General features: G+C 40.1%; 1 protein-coding gene across 2 annotated transcripts in view; it reads left to right on the plus strand.

Annotated features, from left to right (window-relative positions):
* LOC135210048 (NF-kappa-B inhibitor cactus-like) overlaps positions 1-13,773 on the plus strand; it is a 71,701-nt gene that overhangs the window by 38,686 nt on the left and 19,242 nt on the right. Inside the window, exons 1-2 of one of the 2 annotated variants that reach the window (XM_064242836.1) lie at positions 81-1,230; positions 7,305-7,410. In XM_064242836.1, the coding sequence (XP_064098906.1) occupies positions 644-1,230; positions 7,305-7,410 (693 nt within the window). In that variant the 5' untranslated portion in view covers positions 81-643. Of the gene's footprint in view, positions 1-80; positions 1,231-7,304; positions 7,411-13,773 lie in introns of those variants that run through there. The other variant, XM_064242837.1, reaches the window with a different exon arrangement.

The raw sequence follows: 13,773 nt of genomic DNA on the forward strand, positions 1-13,773 counted from the left end.
GACCGTGTTGGGGAGGGGGGAAAGGGGTTGTGGGAGGGATTTCTAGCGGTGTGTGGCAACGTTTAAAGCGGTGGCATCGTTGTCACAAGCGTTAGCTCGCTGGTGCTGCTGGCTGCTACAGGCCGCTCGCTCTGCCATTCACTTGTGGTGAAGAAGAAGAAGAAAAGGAAGAGGAGAGAGAGAGAGATAGACAGAGCCTGGTTTCTCTGTGTGTGTTCATTCGCTCAGTGGTCACAGTGGTGGAGAGACGTACGCAACAAGGCTCTCGTTTGTGTCGTGTGTCTGTGGTGTGGCCCTTGATCGTCATATCTCTTTCTAAGCTTAAGTGGTGGTGTAATGCATCTCAGTGCTTGCTCATGGCTCCAGTGTGTCACAATTGTGCCCTGAAAGTCGTCTTAACAGAGACCCTTCGGGTATATGATAGGTCTCTGCTGCCGTAGAAGAGTGAGCCAGTGTCATACGATTGTTTTCCCCTCTCTCCCCCCGACAGAGAGAGAGAAAGATAGACCTGAAGGGGCAGCAGAAAAGCCATAAGCGTATCGTGTGACATACCCCCTTCGAGATCAGCATCATATTATTGATCTCTGGATCTTTTTCGTGTGGTTTCAGTGCTTTTTTGAAGACTTGAAGTTTGAAATTTAAGATGTGGCCCGTTGGCAGTACGCATTGTCAGGGTGGTGTGATAAACCCAAGCAGCCCCACAAACTCTTCGTCGGGTCTTCATTGCGCCCTTAACAGAGACGAAGGTGCCAGACCCAAGACGACGACGTCTAATACGACTCTAGACATTTCAAAGTCTCACTACGATTCACATCACGACTCGGGCTTCCTCTCGGGCTCCAACTTGATGTCCTCCTCGAGCATCGGCTGTGACGAACCCCACAGCCCCACGACGGCCACTGCTGTCAGTATGACGGGAGGGGACGGTGGTGGAGGAGGAGGGCCCCCCCGAGAGAGCAACCCTCATGACCTGAAGTCACCCACCACGTCGGCGACGTCCATCGGACACCTCGATTCCGGAATAGACATTTCCGAACAGTTGAGTTCCCTCCACTTGGCGTCTCCCACGACGTCCGCCTCCCCTTGCAGCACGAGCAGCGAGGTCGACCTCACAAACGCTACGACTCGAAAAACGACGTCGCCTAGGCCTACGAGGTCACGCCTCGGACTTAATCAGGCTCAAGTAGCACTCCTCCAGGAGATATTCCAGACTGACGAAGATGGTGATACGTAAGGAATCCATTTTTGCCCAGTTTTTTTACTTGTAGGGATATAAGAATTATAAGCAGACATACATAAAACTACTGGGTATGTTTAGATAAAAAAAATATATTGTAATGTAATCCAAGAACAATGGGAGCGGTTTGCATACATAATTACCTTTAATAGCTATAAATCATGTTCCCCTTTTAGGCCTAATACGTTTTATAAAACGTGGGGCAACAGTTTGTTAGTTTTCTTTTAGGCGAAATCGGCAAAAAATATTTTCATTTACCAAGGTTTATGTATTTGTATTTTTGATCCGCTAAAACGCATCTATTAGTTAGTCCACTTTGTATATTATGTATATGTGTTTATATATATGTATACGTATATAACAATCCTTCCCCTTCAACTGTCATCATTAGACCCCTGACAGGTCCAAACTGCTTATTCTAATCGAACAAATGAACCAAGACGCCCCAATTTATTTATAGTAAGGGTGTACCCCTCAGTACCCATATTTCATCCTAGGTCCTTAATCACATTTCAAAAACCCGAAAAATGCGTCATGAACTGGATCACTTTACAGCTGACATCATTCGTATTAATGGCTTTTTGCATCACAACGAAGTGATGTCTTACGTAACACGTGTATTTCCAACAGTTATTGTAAGCCCCACTGCTGGAAATTCCCAAAAGATAAGCAGAACCCAAGGATTTTTGGGAAAGGGATTTCTGTCGTTGAGGGGAAAACCAAGAACGTGAGAAGGGAGGAAGTCTTTCTGTTGTTCTCTTGAATATTCGTTCTCAGGAATGGTTTTTATAACTTGCACAGTGGAGGAGGTTTACTCGTTTGGTATGAAGAATAGAGGCCAAGGTTACTTGATCACTTGCTAGACCGATGTGGGTCTTAACATCTGATATATATAACCTAACAAAAACTTCTTTCAGTTTAGTTGTAATATTCCTGTTTTTAAATTAATGATAGTCTCTCTCTCTCTCTCTCTCTCTCTCTCTCTCTCTCTCTCTCTCTCTCTCTCTCTCTCTCTCTCTCTAAGTCGCTGAAAATGTAATAGTTTAAAGTACGGATTTCCCGATGTAATGAGGGCCCCCAAAGCTGTACCATTGTTCGTATGTCATCATTTATGGTACCCAGGAAAGGAGATAAGGTATCTCTACATAATACTCGGATTTAAAACGGCGTGGTACTACCGTTTTTTTTTTTTTTCGTTTTTTATCAAGATTTAGAAACTGAAGAACTTCTGGTGGCGTATGAGACCTGACCTTGGATTGATTCTGTTTGTATGAGTCTCCTTTTAACCAAAGTGCAATGAACTGCCCACAAGTATTGATCATATTTTATAGCTTATTTATTTAAGGATGATGTATATAAAAGAATGTCAAGTATTCTTGAGTACATGTTGAGGTATGTAGCAACGCTACAAAGGGAGTTGCTAGGATAATAGTTATCAGTACACCAAGCAGTGGGAGTGTCTATAGACTAACGCCAATCCATGCCTTACGTAAAGTTTGGCTCCCGTTGGGAGCAACGGATCTTGATAATAACCAGCTTTTTTCTTTCTTTCTTTCTTGCTTATTGTTTTGTCCCTTAATGAGTAAAGCGCGTGCGCAGCAGAAACGTTAAGTGCTCTGCATGCGTGCGTGCGTTTGAATATCCCTCTCTCTTGGCGATGCTTTGAGCGAATTGCTTGCTTGAGAGTATCGTGAATGCTGTTGACATTTTTTTTGGCCAGACCAGTTTCTTCTTAGCGACTTGTTCCCCTCCGATTAAGGAATGGATACCGTGTTTATAATTCGTTTGTCCGTGCACTAGGTTATCTGTACCCGCCATGGTTAGCTGCATAAACGCGTGTAAAAAATGTGCTACAGCATGTACCAGACAAGTTACTGAGGCTCTGAAGAACGTTGTGTATGCTGTCCTGTATAAATAGACTTAGCAGGTAACTTCGAATTAGTTCACGTATCAGTGTTGCCTGAATATGAATATATACACACACACACACACATATATATATGTAATATATATTTTAGGGGGAAGAAGGGGGGGATATAATACACATAAATATATTTATATATTAATTATATAAATAAAAATACTAATGAATTAATATATATATATAGATATTATATATATACATACAACATACATTATATACATTACACACACACACTCATCCCTACATACAATGAGTCCCCCTTAAAAGGACGGATGGAAAGATCTTAGCGTCGTTAAGAAGTGAAAACGTAAGATTCCGTGCTGAGTAAAGCATGTATAGTATAATAGTGATATTTATATATATAATCGATAGTAATATAATATATATGATACAGTACATAGCATACATACCAGTAACTACATACATACATACCTACATACATATATTCATATATACATATATATATAGTGAGTCTCCCTTATAAGGATGGATGGAAAGATCTCAGCGTCCTTAAGAGGAAATGTTTAAGATCCCAGGTGATTAAGTAATTGCCGGAGTCCACTGACGTAATATATATTTTTTTCTCAAGCGCCATTGACGTGATAGGATTAGGGGAATACCCTCTCTCTCTCTCTCTCTCTCTCTCTATCTCTCTCTCTCTCTCGTTCTCTCTCTCATCTCTCTCTATGTGTGTGTGTACATAAGTTCGTAAATTTCTGAGCATCGAATCGCAATTGCTTACCATTGGATCCACTATTGAGCTAGGTACGGGCATCAATTGTTTTTTACGAACAGTTCACGTGGTTTGCACCCTCATTCCTAAGGACTTGCTTAAGACCGGAGGGCCAAATCCTCCAGGCACCAACCCCTTCAGAAACCGGACCAGGCTTATTGGGCAGAAGGAGATATATGCCCAGATTGTACTAAACAGTGTACATTCAGCGACGTATGCATTCTCTCTCTCTCTCTCTCTCTCTCTCTCTCTCTCTCTCTCTCTCTCTCTCAATACTTCCTTGATGAACTAACACCTCATTCATTGAACGTTCTTATACCAAATAGGATTAATTACCAATTACAATTCCCTTTTTTTTCTGTTTTGAGCCAATCCGTGGAGGCGTGGAACTTGATTTTTGGGGGTCAGGGGTGTATGACGTTGTTGCCCTCCTCCTCCTCCTCCTCCTCCTCCTCCTCCTCCTCCAAGACATTGCGATAGGTCCGGGAGTTGCTGCTCGTGTTTACGAGGGAGTATCGATTCTTGAATTCCGGGATTTGTACTTGGCGGGGGAAAATGCGTTGAGGGGGCCAGGAGGCTTTTATTCCCTTTAGGCAGGTGTTGCGTGGTCAATAACGCGTTTGATGTTGGATTCTATAAGTATAAGTAATTTACTGGGTGTTAAGTTGATACAGTTACTTGCATATCTGTAGCCTTCTGGATATCTTCACGACTGTGTATACCAACAGACCTATGTTATTTATCTACTAAAGGCATCCTTATATATCCTTATGTTCTTATACTTACCAACGTAGGTGTATTTAAACTAGAAGAAATAACTAGGTTATGTTGTGTCGCGTGACATTGATAACTTAAATAGTGATTGAAACCCGAACTGCTTTGGATAATGCGCATAAAAACCCGGTGCCCGGATGTGTGAGGTCCGGTGCTTGCATATTTTCAAAACTATTTATTTATTCATTTTTTTTTTTTTACTTGTCATATAAGGGAAGCAATGTTCCGCCTATTTAGTGTGTTCATGCTTTAGGGCTCTGTATATATATATATATATATATATATATATATATATATATATATATATATATATATATATGTGTGTGTGTGTGTGTGTGTGTGTAGACTTCTCGTCTTTTACTAAGCTAGTAAAGGACGAGTAGTCGAAAGGCCTCGCAGCGGTATATACAACATTTTTTTTCACTTTCCCTCTTGGATTTTGTCTTCATTTATATATATATATATATCACGTGCCATACATACATACGTATATATATATATATATATATATATATATATATATATATATATATTATACACATACATATATATATATATATATATATATATATAGATATATATATATAATATATATATATACATATATATTTATATCATGCTCCATATCTTCGTGATCCAGTTATATACATACATACATACATTACATACTACATACATACCCCCACCCACTTCCAGAAGGACACAGCATTGAATCATCCTAGTAAATGGGCGGAAGATAAAATTATCAGCAGGAGGGTGAGGAAGGGGGTGATGGAGATGATGAATTGGGTAGATAGAGAGGGGGGGGAGGGGGGGCGAAGAATGGTGGGGTTGGCGGGGGTTTTTGGTGATTTTTTTTTAGTTGCTCTTTTGTGGGATAGAGGAAACCAGTGGGGGGATGGGGAGTAGTAGGAGGGCGATCAACATCAGGAGAAGAACATGAAGGGATTGGTAGGGGCGAAACAAGGAAAAAAAAGGGGAAAAAAAAAAATCCCTCGGGAGGAGTAGGAGGAGGATGAGATGGAGATCCCTGGCTGTCTCCGGGGTGCACTAAGGGCGTATCACCCCTTCCTGGAAGAGTCTTCCAGGCGACTGGAAATGTTGCTTCTTGCTTCTGGAACCCTGGAAACACTCATATAGGTATGCAATCCCGTAGAAATAATGTTTATATATCTCGGCTTGAAATAAAAGAGAATAGGACTCTCGAAGGATCTCTTAGCGCTCCCTAGGGCATCACAAGTGACCAGATTCGTGACTGACCTTGCCTGGCGGGTTGGGACCAAATCCGGGTCTAGCCTAGTTGTTAAAAGAGGGTATTTCGCTGAGGATTTGGCATGGCAATGCGAGAGCTTTGGGAGAGAGTGAAGAGCTGTTTGGGGAACTGGCTGTAGCATTGGTTTGATTGACGGAATTGTATAGAGTGAAGTAATTTTTTTTTTTTACAAAGAATTGCAGGAAAATGCATAGTTTGATTCCTTGTTATATATGAGAAGCCTAAGTTAGAGTAGACGATGCCACCATTGAAATAGCAGAACGATAATTGTATGGGTTGCGAATGCTAAACAGAGCCGCTGATATGAACGGAGCAAGAATTCTTGTGATTTCCGAAACAAAATTTGAAAGCCTCCAGGATATATATATATGTGTGTGTGATTATATATTTAAAGGTTCTGGGTAGAGTTTTCAGTATAAAACAAAATGTGAAAGATTCCACAAGAAGAAATTTTAGAAATTCATATTTTCAATAGTTCCAGTGTTGAGATCATTTCCTAAAGGGAAAAACACAACAGCCATGAATCACCTTCGGGAACTGTTGAATTTAGGGTTGAATTTCCCAAAATAAAAGCCCCTCTGTAGGGTTGGCGATGATTTAGCCTTCTCACGTCACACTTGTTCGTCTCGGGCGTAGAATAGCTCGACGGTATCCCGGATGTGATGTGTGTGCTGCCGGGGTACAGTGTTGGGGATTTTGTGAATGCAGAGTTGGTGGAAGGAGTTTGCACTGTTAGGTTGGGCGTTGTTATTGAATTTTTTTTTCTATTTTACGTTGTGTCGTCGTGGTTTTGCACTGTTTTAACTATTAGTTAATTTAACTATAAGTTAATTAAACTTGTTTTTTTTCAAGGATTGAAGTGAACAGTTTAGGTTCAGATAATTAAGAATTTTCGTTCAGTCAGTTGGTTTTTTTTTTATTAAGAAAATTGGTAGTTGTAATTCGGAAAATTGATACTTTTAATTTAGAAAATTAAGTTTTTGATTAGGAAAATGAATCTTTAAATCAAAGTTTTGTTTTAATTTGGAAAACATAATTTGTATTCAGAAAATTAAAATTTAATTGAAAGAATTTAGAGTTGTTTTATGTTTTCATACATACCCGTATTTATACTTACAGATACTAATGGTATTTGTCTGCTTTAATAAACAAATTAAAATAAAAAAAGGAAATTATACATACTCTTTTCTGTGTTCTTTCTCAAAGTTCTCAGACACTCACTTTTTTTTTATTCTAAGTAAGATTTTGCTTTGCTCATTATTATAATTAGGAACTAGTGACTCTTAGAGACACAGCGGTGTCGTTTTGCAACGAATGTCCCTCATCGTAACCTATACTGATAAAGGTTTTTTTTCAATTGCAGGCAGTTGCACGTGGCTGTGATGAGAGGGTTTATCGAAGTGGTGTACCACATTACTCGTCTCTTACCTCATCAGGCATTCCTGGATCTCCCAAATCATACCGGAAGGGTAAGTTAGTCTTGAACGTCGGGGGTGACTCTCTCTGGGATGGTTTGCGGGGTGGGTACTAGGATAGTTACATGACTGGAGGGTGTTAATACACACACACGTAGCTTATATATATATATATAATATATATTTAATATATATATATTATAATATATATATTATATATTATGGTATATATATATATATAATATATGATATATATATATATATAATTATATATATATATATATATATATCTATACATATATATATATATATATATATATATATATATATATATATGTGTGTGTGTGTGTGTATGTGTGTGTGAATATATATATATATATATATATATATATATATATATAATATATAGCACGAAGGAACACGTTTAAATTCATGGTAGGAAGGTGAGTGAAACTCGAGTCTTTGAACAAGTACTTTCGTAGCTTATTTTTACATTCTCAATTTCAGACTATGTTAACTTTAGAATGTAGAAATAAACTACGGAAGTATCACTCACCTTTCTACTTTGGATTTACACACGTTCTTGTGTGTTATCGTGTGTACTACAGATGGGAGGTAATTAAGTATGTGTATATTTTAAACAACGTGAAAACATTGTCGTCCCAAGATGGTAGCAGGGTGGTTGTGTGTGAGCCGTTTATATTTTTGTCATGACTTGCTTCGGTGGTGGGTGGTGGGCTTGTTGTCGGACTGGGGGGGTTTGGCGTGGGGGGGGGGTCGGGGGGGGGGGGGGGAGGGGGTGTAAGGATTGGGTGTAAAGGAATCTTGACAGCCCGACCCAGCCTTCCATTCATTCTACCACACACACCCCCCTCTCTCTCTCTCTCTCTCTCGATGAATGTGTAGGCTAACGGTGAGACACCAGTGGCCTTGGAGTATTAACCATAGCTTATTGAAGGATAAAAATGGAATTTCTATTTTACGAGAAAACTAAGAGTTTTTCCTCCTAAGAGAAGTACAGACAGAAGGTGACTGGGCGGTTCAGTTTGGAGTTGTGGGGGGAGGGGGGTTGGTTGTTAGACACCATCTGCTGGTGGGTGGAGTGTGAAGTAGTCTCTCTCTCTCTCTCTCTCTCTCTCTCTCTCTCTCTCTCTCATCCTAAACTAGTCTTAGAGTCCTGACTTCCTCGTTCGTTTTGTGTCTGTATCTTATCAGGTAACTATTCCTATCTCCTTTTAACCTCACCCGCATTCTCCTCTCTCTCTCTCTCTCTCTCTCTCTCTCTCTCTCTCTCTCTCATTCTTTGTAGCTTAGCTTTGGTGGAACAAATTTTTGTGCCGAAGGACGACAATATCTTTCCTTTGTAAAGTTTAGAAAAAGATTAATGCAGAGCTTTTGCCAGGTGTTTCATCTCTCTCTCTCTCTCTCTCTCTCTCTCTCTCTCCCCTACATCAGTTAACGCACATTATTTTTAAAGCTTAAAAGCATAAAGAGAATCCTATGATGCCTTAGTCATGCGACACATGTTTAGATATTCAGTCATTCCAAGAAACATGTGTTCCTATAGAGGAACGAGTGCATTGCTGATTTGTCTTTCGGTCATCTTATTGTCATGTGTAAGACATATGTTATCTGGAACTACCTAAAGTAGATCCTCTCTTATCACGTGTGTTATCGTTGTTTTAAGTGGCACATTTATAATGAAGTAACCTTACTCCATTAAAAGTGGACATCCAGTTGTTGAGTGCTGCTGCTGCTCTCTCTCTCTCTCTCTCTCTCTCTCTCTCTCTCTCTCTCTCTCTCTCTCTCTCTCTCTCTCAAAGCCCTTTAAGGCCACGGGAAGACCAGACGGTTGGCCCTGTCGATTGTGTGGGCCAGACTTCCCTATACGAGGGAGGAGAAGGATTACGAAGTCCTATAAAATGTGATGTCCTATACCCTTTGGGCTTCAGGGTCCCTTCGGAGTCCTAAAAATAACTCCAGTCTGGTCTTCAAGGAAGAAGACTCGAAGGAGTAAAGGCCTTGCGTTGGCTGGATGCTTATCAGACGTTTACTTTCTTGAGTTTCCCGTCTGAGTTATTTTTTACGATTTTTTTATTTTGGACCAGTTTTTTCCTTGGTTATCAAGAGGTTTTCAGTTCGTATCTTCCTTGGGGCGTCTTGGATATAAATTTGATTTATTCAATATTTTTAATTGCTTTGCTTCCGCCTTGCGTATTAAATCAAGAAGAAAATATTTTGCAGTTTTTTTTAAAGAAGTGTTCAGTCCGTATCTTATTTGGGGCGACTTTAGATGTCTATATCTTATTTATTAACTATTTTAAATGGATTGCTTCCATCTTTTGGGTATTAAATCACGAAGGAATTATTATTTTTTATTAAAGGGTTTTTTGAGTTAACCATCTTCCTTGGGGCCCTCTTTAGATCAGTCTTGTTTATTTACTTAATATTTTTAAATACGTGAATATTTTTAAATACGTGTCTTTGCCTTTGAGGATGAAATCATAGAGAAAATTGAACTACATTCATCCTCAGAATCGAGTCCTTTGGAAACTAGATAACAGGATAACGTATGAGTGCGAAAGACTTCCGGCATGTGGTAGGTCTTTCCAGAAATAACCCTTCATTGGTTGTGGGGGGGGGGGGTTGTTGGGTAGAAGAAAGGGAGGGTGGGGGCGTGTCCTGTCTAAAGACAAAAATACGAACGTTGTTGTGGTAACTGGATCGTGGGACTTGTCATAATATTTCCAGGCGGTAGTCTACAGGGTTCGATGGCGAGGCAGCAGCTGCTGCAGTCTTGCAGACAACCTTCCAGCATTCGAACGAAGGACGTGGCACTTCCAGACACTCGCTGGAACGCCGCGCACACACGCACGCACGCTCTCTCTCTCTCACGCCGCCTGTCTGTGTGCCTCTTTTCCGCGCTGGAGTTGGAAATCCCATATCCTACAAACCCTCCTCCTATACCAGTCTGCAGTGCACCTTTCCCGTCCCTCTGTTACAGGATTGGCCCTCTCTCTCTCTCTCTCTCTCTCTCTCTCTCTCTCTCTCTCTCTCTCTCTCTCTCTCTCTCTCTCTCCGGGAACTACCTTCTTTGGTGTCCTTTTTAGAACCGGTTCGTGCATCTTTATTTCGTGGGGTAACTCGATGTTGACAACACGCTTCTCTCATTCAAACTTTGTTCCTTTGGTGGTTTGTCGACGAGATGATATTTTCAAGTTAAAAGTCAATCATTTTATAGTTGATAATATATATCTTTTGGCAAACTTTATTGAACTTCGCTCCGGCTATTGTTTATAGAGATTCTCCTGTATTCGCTGCATATGATGAAAAGCGGGCTTTTGTTTGGATTCTCATTGTTTTTAGCATTACAATTGTTTTATGTATGTCCTTGTGACTCTCTCTCTCTGCTCTCTCTCTCTCTCTTACACACACACACACACACACACACACACACACACACACACACACACACACACACACACATATATATTATATATATATATATATATATATATATAATATATATATAGTATCTAATAATATATATATATATATATGATATATCCTTCGAAGGCCGTGTGGTATTACAGACTACTGTGTTGGGAATCCCTATCACCGTCTGATACGGTTTTTATCTCGTAAATTATCTACGCTGGGAAATTGACAATTACTCTTTATGCATATATGAAGTCATTTTATCGGAACTTTGCGTTGGTCGTTAATTAAAATTGTCAGAAATTTCTGTAGATATATGTCTTCATTTGCTTGAAAGTTTTAAGTTTTTTAAACTTTTGCACTTATTACAGAGTAATGTTGGTATTGTCTGTCACTACTAAGGCGTTTTCAAGGTACAGCCTCGCCATTAATGAAAAATCCACCTTGTATGTTGGTCCATTCGTGGGTTATGTAACTCTCTCTCTCTCTCTCTCTCTCTCTCTCTCTCTCTCTCTCTCTCTCTCTCTCTCTCTCTCTCTAGAATGATGTTGCCATATACTGAAGAATGCAAATGGCATAGAATGATCAAACTTGGCAGATGATGTTGATGCTAAACTTACCTTTGCACGTATCATTTATACCGACAATGTACAGATTTAAAATTGTAATTATTCATCTTATTATTACCCTCCCTCTTGTTGTGTGGAGGGACCAAGGCCCCCCTAAGTGGGGGGTAAGAGGTCCACTATCCAATTGTTTTAGAAATAAAGGAAGAGCAATGAGTTAGTTTTATATTTTTTTTAGTCAACCTCCAACCTCACCAACCCTTGCCCTCATTGTTCTGTAATATTGTTGCCATTCATTGTATCCGTCATTATCATCAACCTCTTTAGAGGTTAGAGTAAGGGAAGGGACAGTGAATTATTATTATTATTATTATTGATTTTCTCATCGTATTAATTTAATGGTTACTGCCGTTCAGTTTCGCTACAACCATCAACTTCAAGAGGAAAGGAAAGGCGCTCGTATTTTAAACATATACTTCCCCTTCCCCCTCCCCCTCCCACTCCTTCACCCTCACCCGCCCCCTCCTTCTCATCGTCCTGCAATAATAATTACCGACATTCACCTTCACTGATGTCCATTAACTCCGTTGGGTACGACCGCGCTCAAAGCGGCCCAGTCATCTTGGATCCGCGGGGCATCATATTTGTTCGTACAGCGCGACTCTGCGCTTTCTCTCTCTCTCTCTCTCTCTCTCTTCTCTCTCTCTCGTTGCTTGTTTCTAAGCAACTACTCGACAGGTGTTGTGTGTTGGGGGATTGCGAAGGAAGCGGGCAACTTGTATTGAAAATTGAATGGGCGTGTTGGTAGAGTTTACGCCTTCGAGAAACTTGGTGTGAAATCCCATCGCCTAAGAGGAAATTCTCTCTTCTCTCTCTCTCTCTCTCTCTCTCTCTCTCTCTCTCTCTCTCTCAGAACTGATTTCACTTCTGGGTTGCTTCCTATTGTGAATATCTCTTTGAAACTTGCATTTTCGCTCTTAGTATTCCTCTACAAGGCATTGGATCTCTTGCCGTTGCAACCTGGGAGCTGTAGTTTGCAGATGGAGAAGGAAACGTTTTCAAACGTTTAAAAACAGGTTCGCCTCCTTTGGTCGTCGTGTTGCTTTCTGTTGTAAAATCTTCGAACTCTCTTGAACTCTGTAGCTGTTGCGGTCACGTGCAGAAATAACTTCGTGTTGTATTAGAGGAGAATGAGGTTCAATAAAAAGAATAAGACTGAGGTGAAATGCAGTGAAATGATCTGTGATCAAATGTAGAGATACGTTGTGTAGTATTGCAACAGTTAGATGAAGTAAAAGGAATGAGATGATATATAAGGCAATGATAAACTCGAGGACGAATGGGGGTTATAACACTATGTTGGCGATTTTGATATGATGATTATGATTATGATTGTTATTATTATCATCATTACTATTATTCAGGAGATGAACGCTGACTTAAAATTCGAGCTTCCAAAGAATATCAGGTGTTAATCGAGAAAAAAAAACTAACAAAACATAATGGAAAATACAGAGAGAGGAGATCAGCTAATATCAAAACAGATAAGTTAACACAATAAATAAATCAAATCTAAACAACTTATTACTTATTAACATTAGCAGCCGTACCTCATGTCATAGTAACTAACAAGGAATTAACTCGCCCAACTCACACGCTTAGCTCAAAGCCACTGGGACCCACAACCGTTACATGATTCCTTGAGTCCTTCATCTCTCTTTTCCAACGAATCTTACAAAGAATGGGAGGTCCTTTTGCTTCGTCAGCAGCACCGGGAGCCATGAGCGGATCGGTGGGCTTTTTCACATTCGAAATTTTGGAATTTCCCAAGATTGGGGATGAGGGTGTAGCACACTTGGTCGCCATATCCGCATTTTTATTCTTTTTTTTTTTTTTCTTGTCCCCGTCCATTCAGTCATGTTGAGGTTCCTGGAAGTTGCATGAATTTCATTCTTTTAGATATGACGTAGTTGTATGATTGATACGAAGTTTGGTATGCAGTGTATACGTGCATGTAAGTTTCATATAGGTATGCAGGCACTTTTGCGTTAACTTTGATTAGACCAGTGTGATCTCCCAACATGAAATCCTCAGTAGTGACCGTCAAAAGAATCACAATGATTTTAGGTGTAATTCAGTGAAGAAAGCAGAAACCTTCAGACGAATTTCACTTCTAGACCAGTTACTTTCGAAATGGAAGAGAAATGTGGCAGTTAGGTTTAACTTTGGGCGAGAGGAGACGGTTTTCCCGGAGACGAAAGTCTGCTGGTGACGTCACGTCATCCTCCTAGCGCAGATAAGATCGTAGCGATTATCATACTCTTGTTACTTGCAGAGCTACGGTCTTCGTTTGTTTGTGCTTTAGTTGTGGGTTCTCGTCTTTGTCTAACATTTTGTTCTTTTTTTTTTCATC

The sequence above is a fragment of the Macrobrachium nipponense genome, chromosome 39 (assembly GCF_015104395.2).
Source record: "Macrobrachium nipponense isolate FS-2020 chromosome 39, ASM1510439v2, whole genome shotgun sequence".
NCBI lineage: Eukaryota > Metazoa > Arthropoda > Malacostraca > Decapoda > Palaemonidae > Macrobrachium > Macrobrachium nipponense.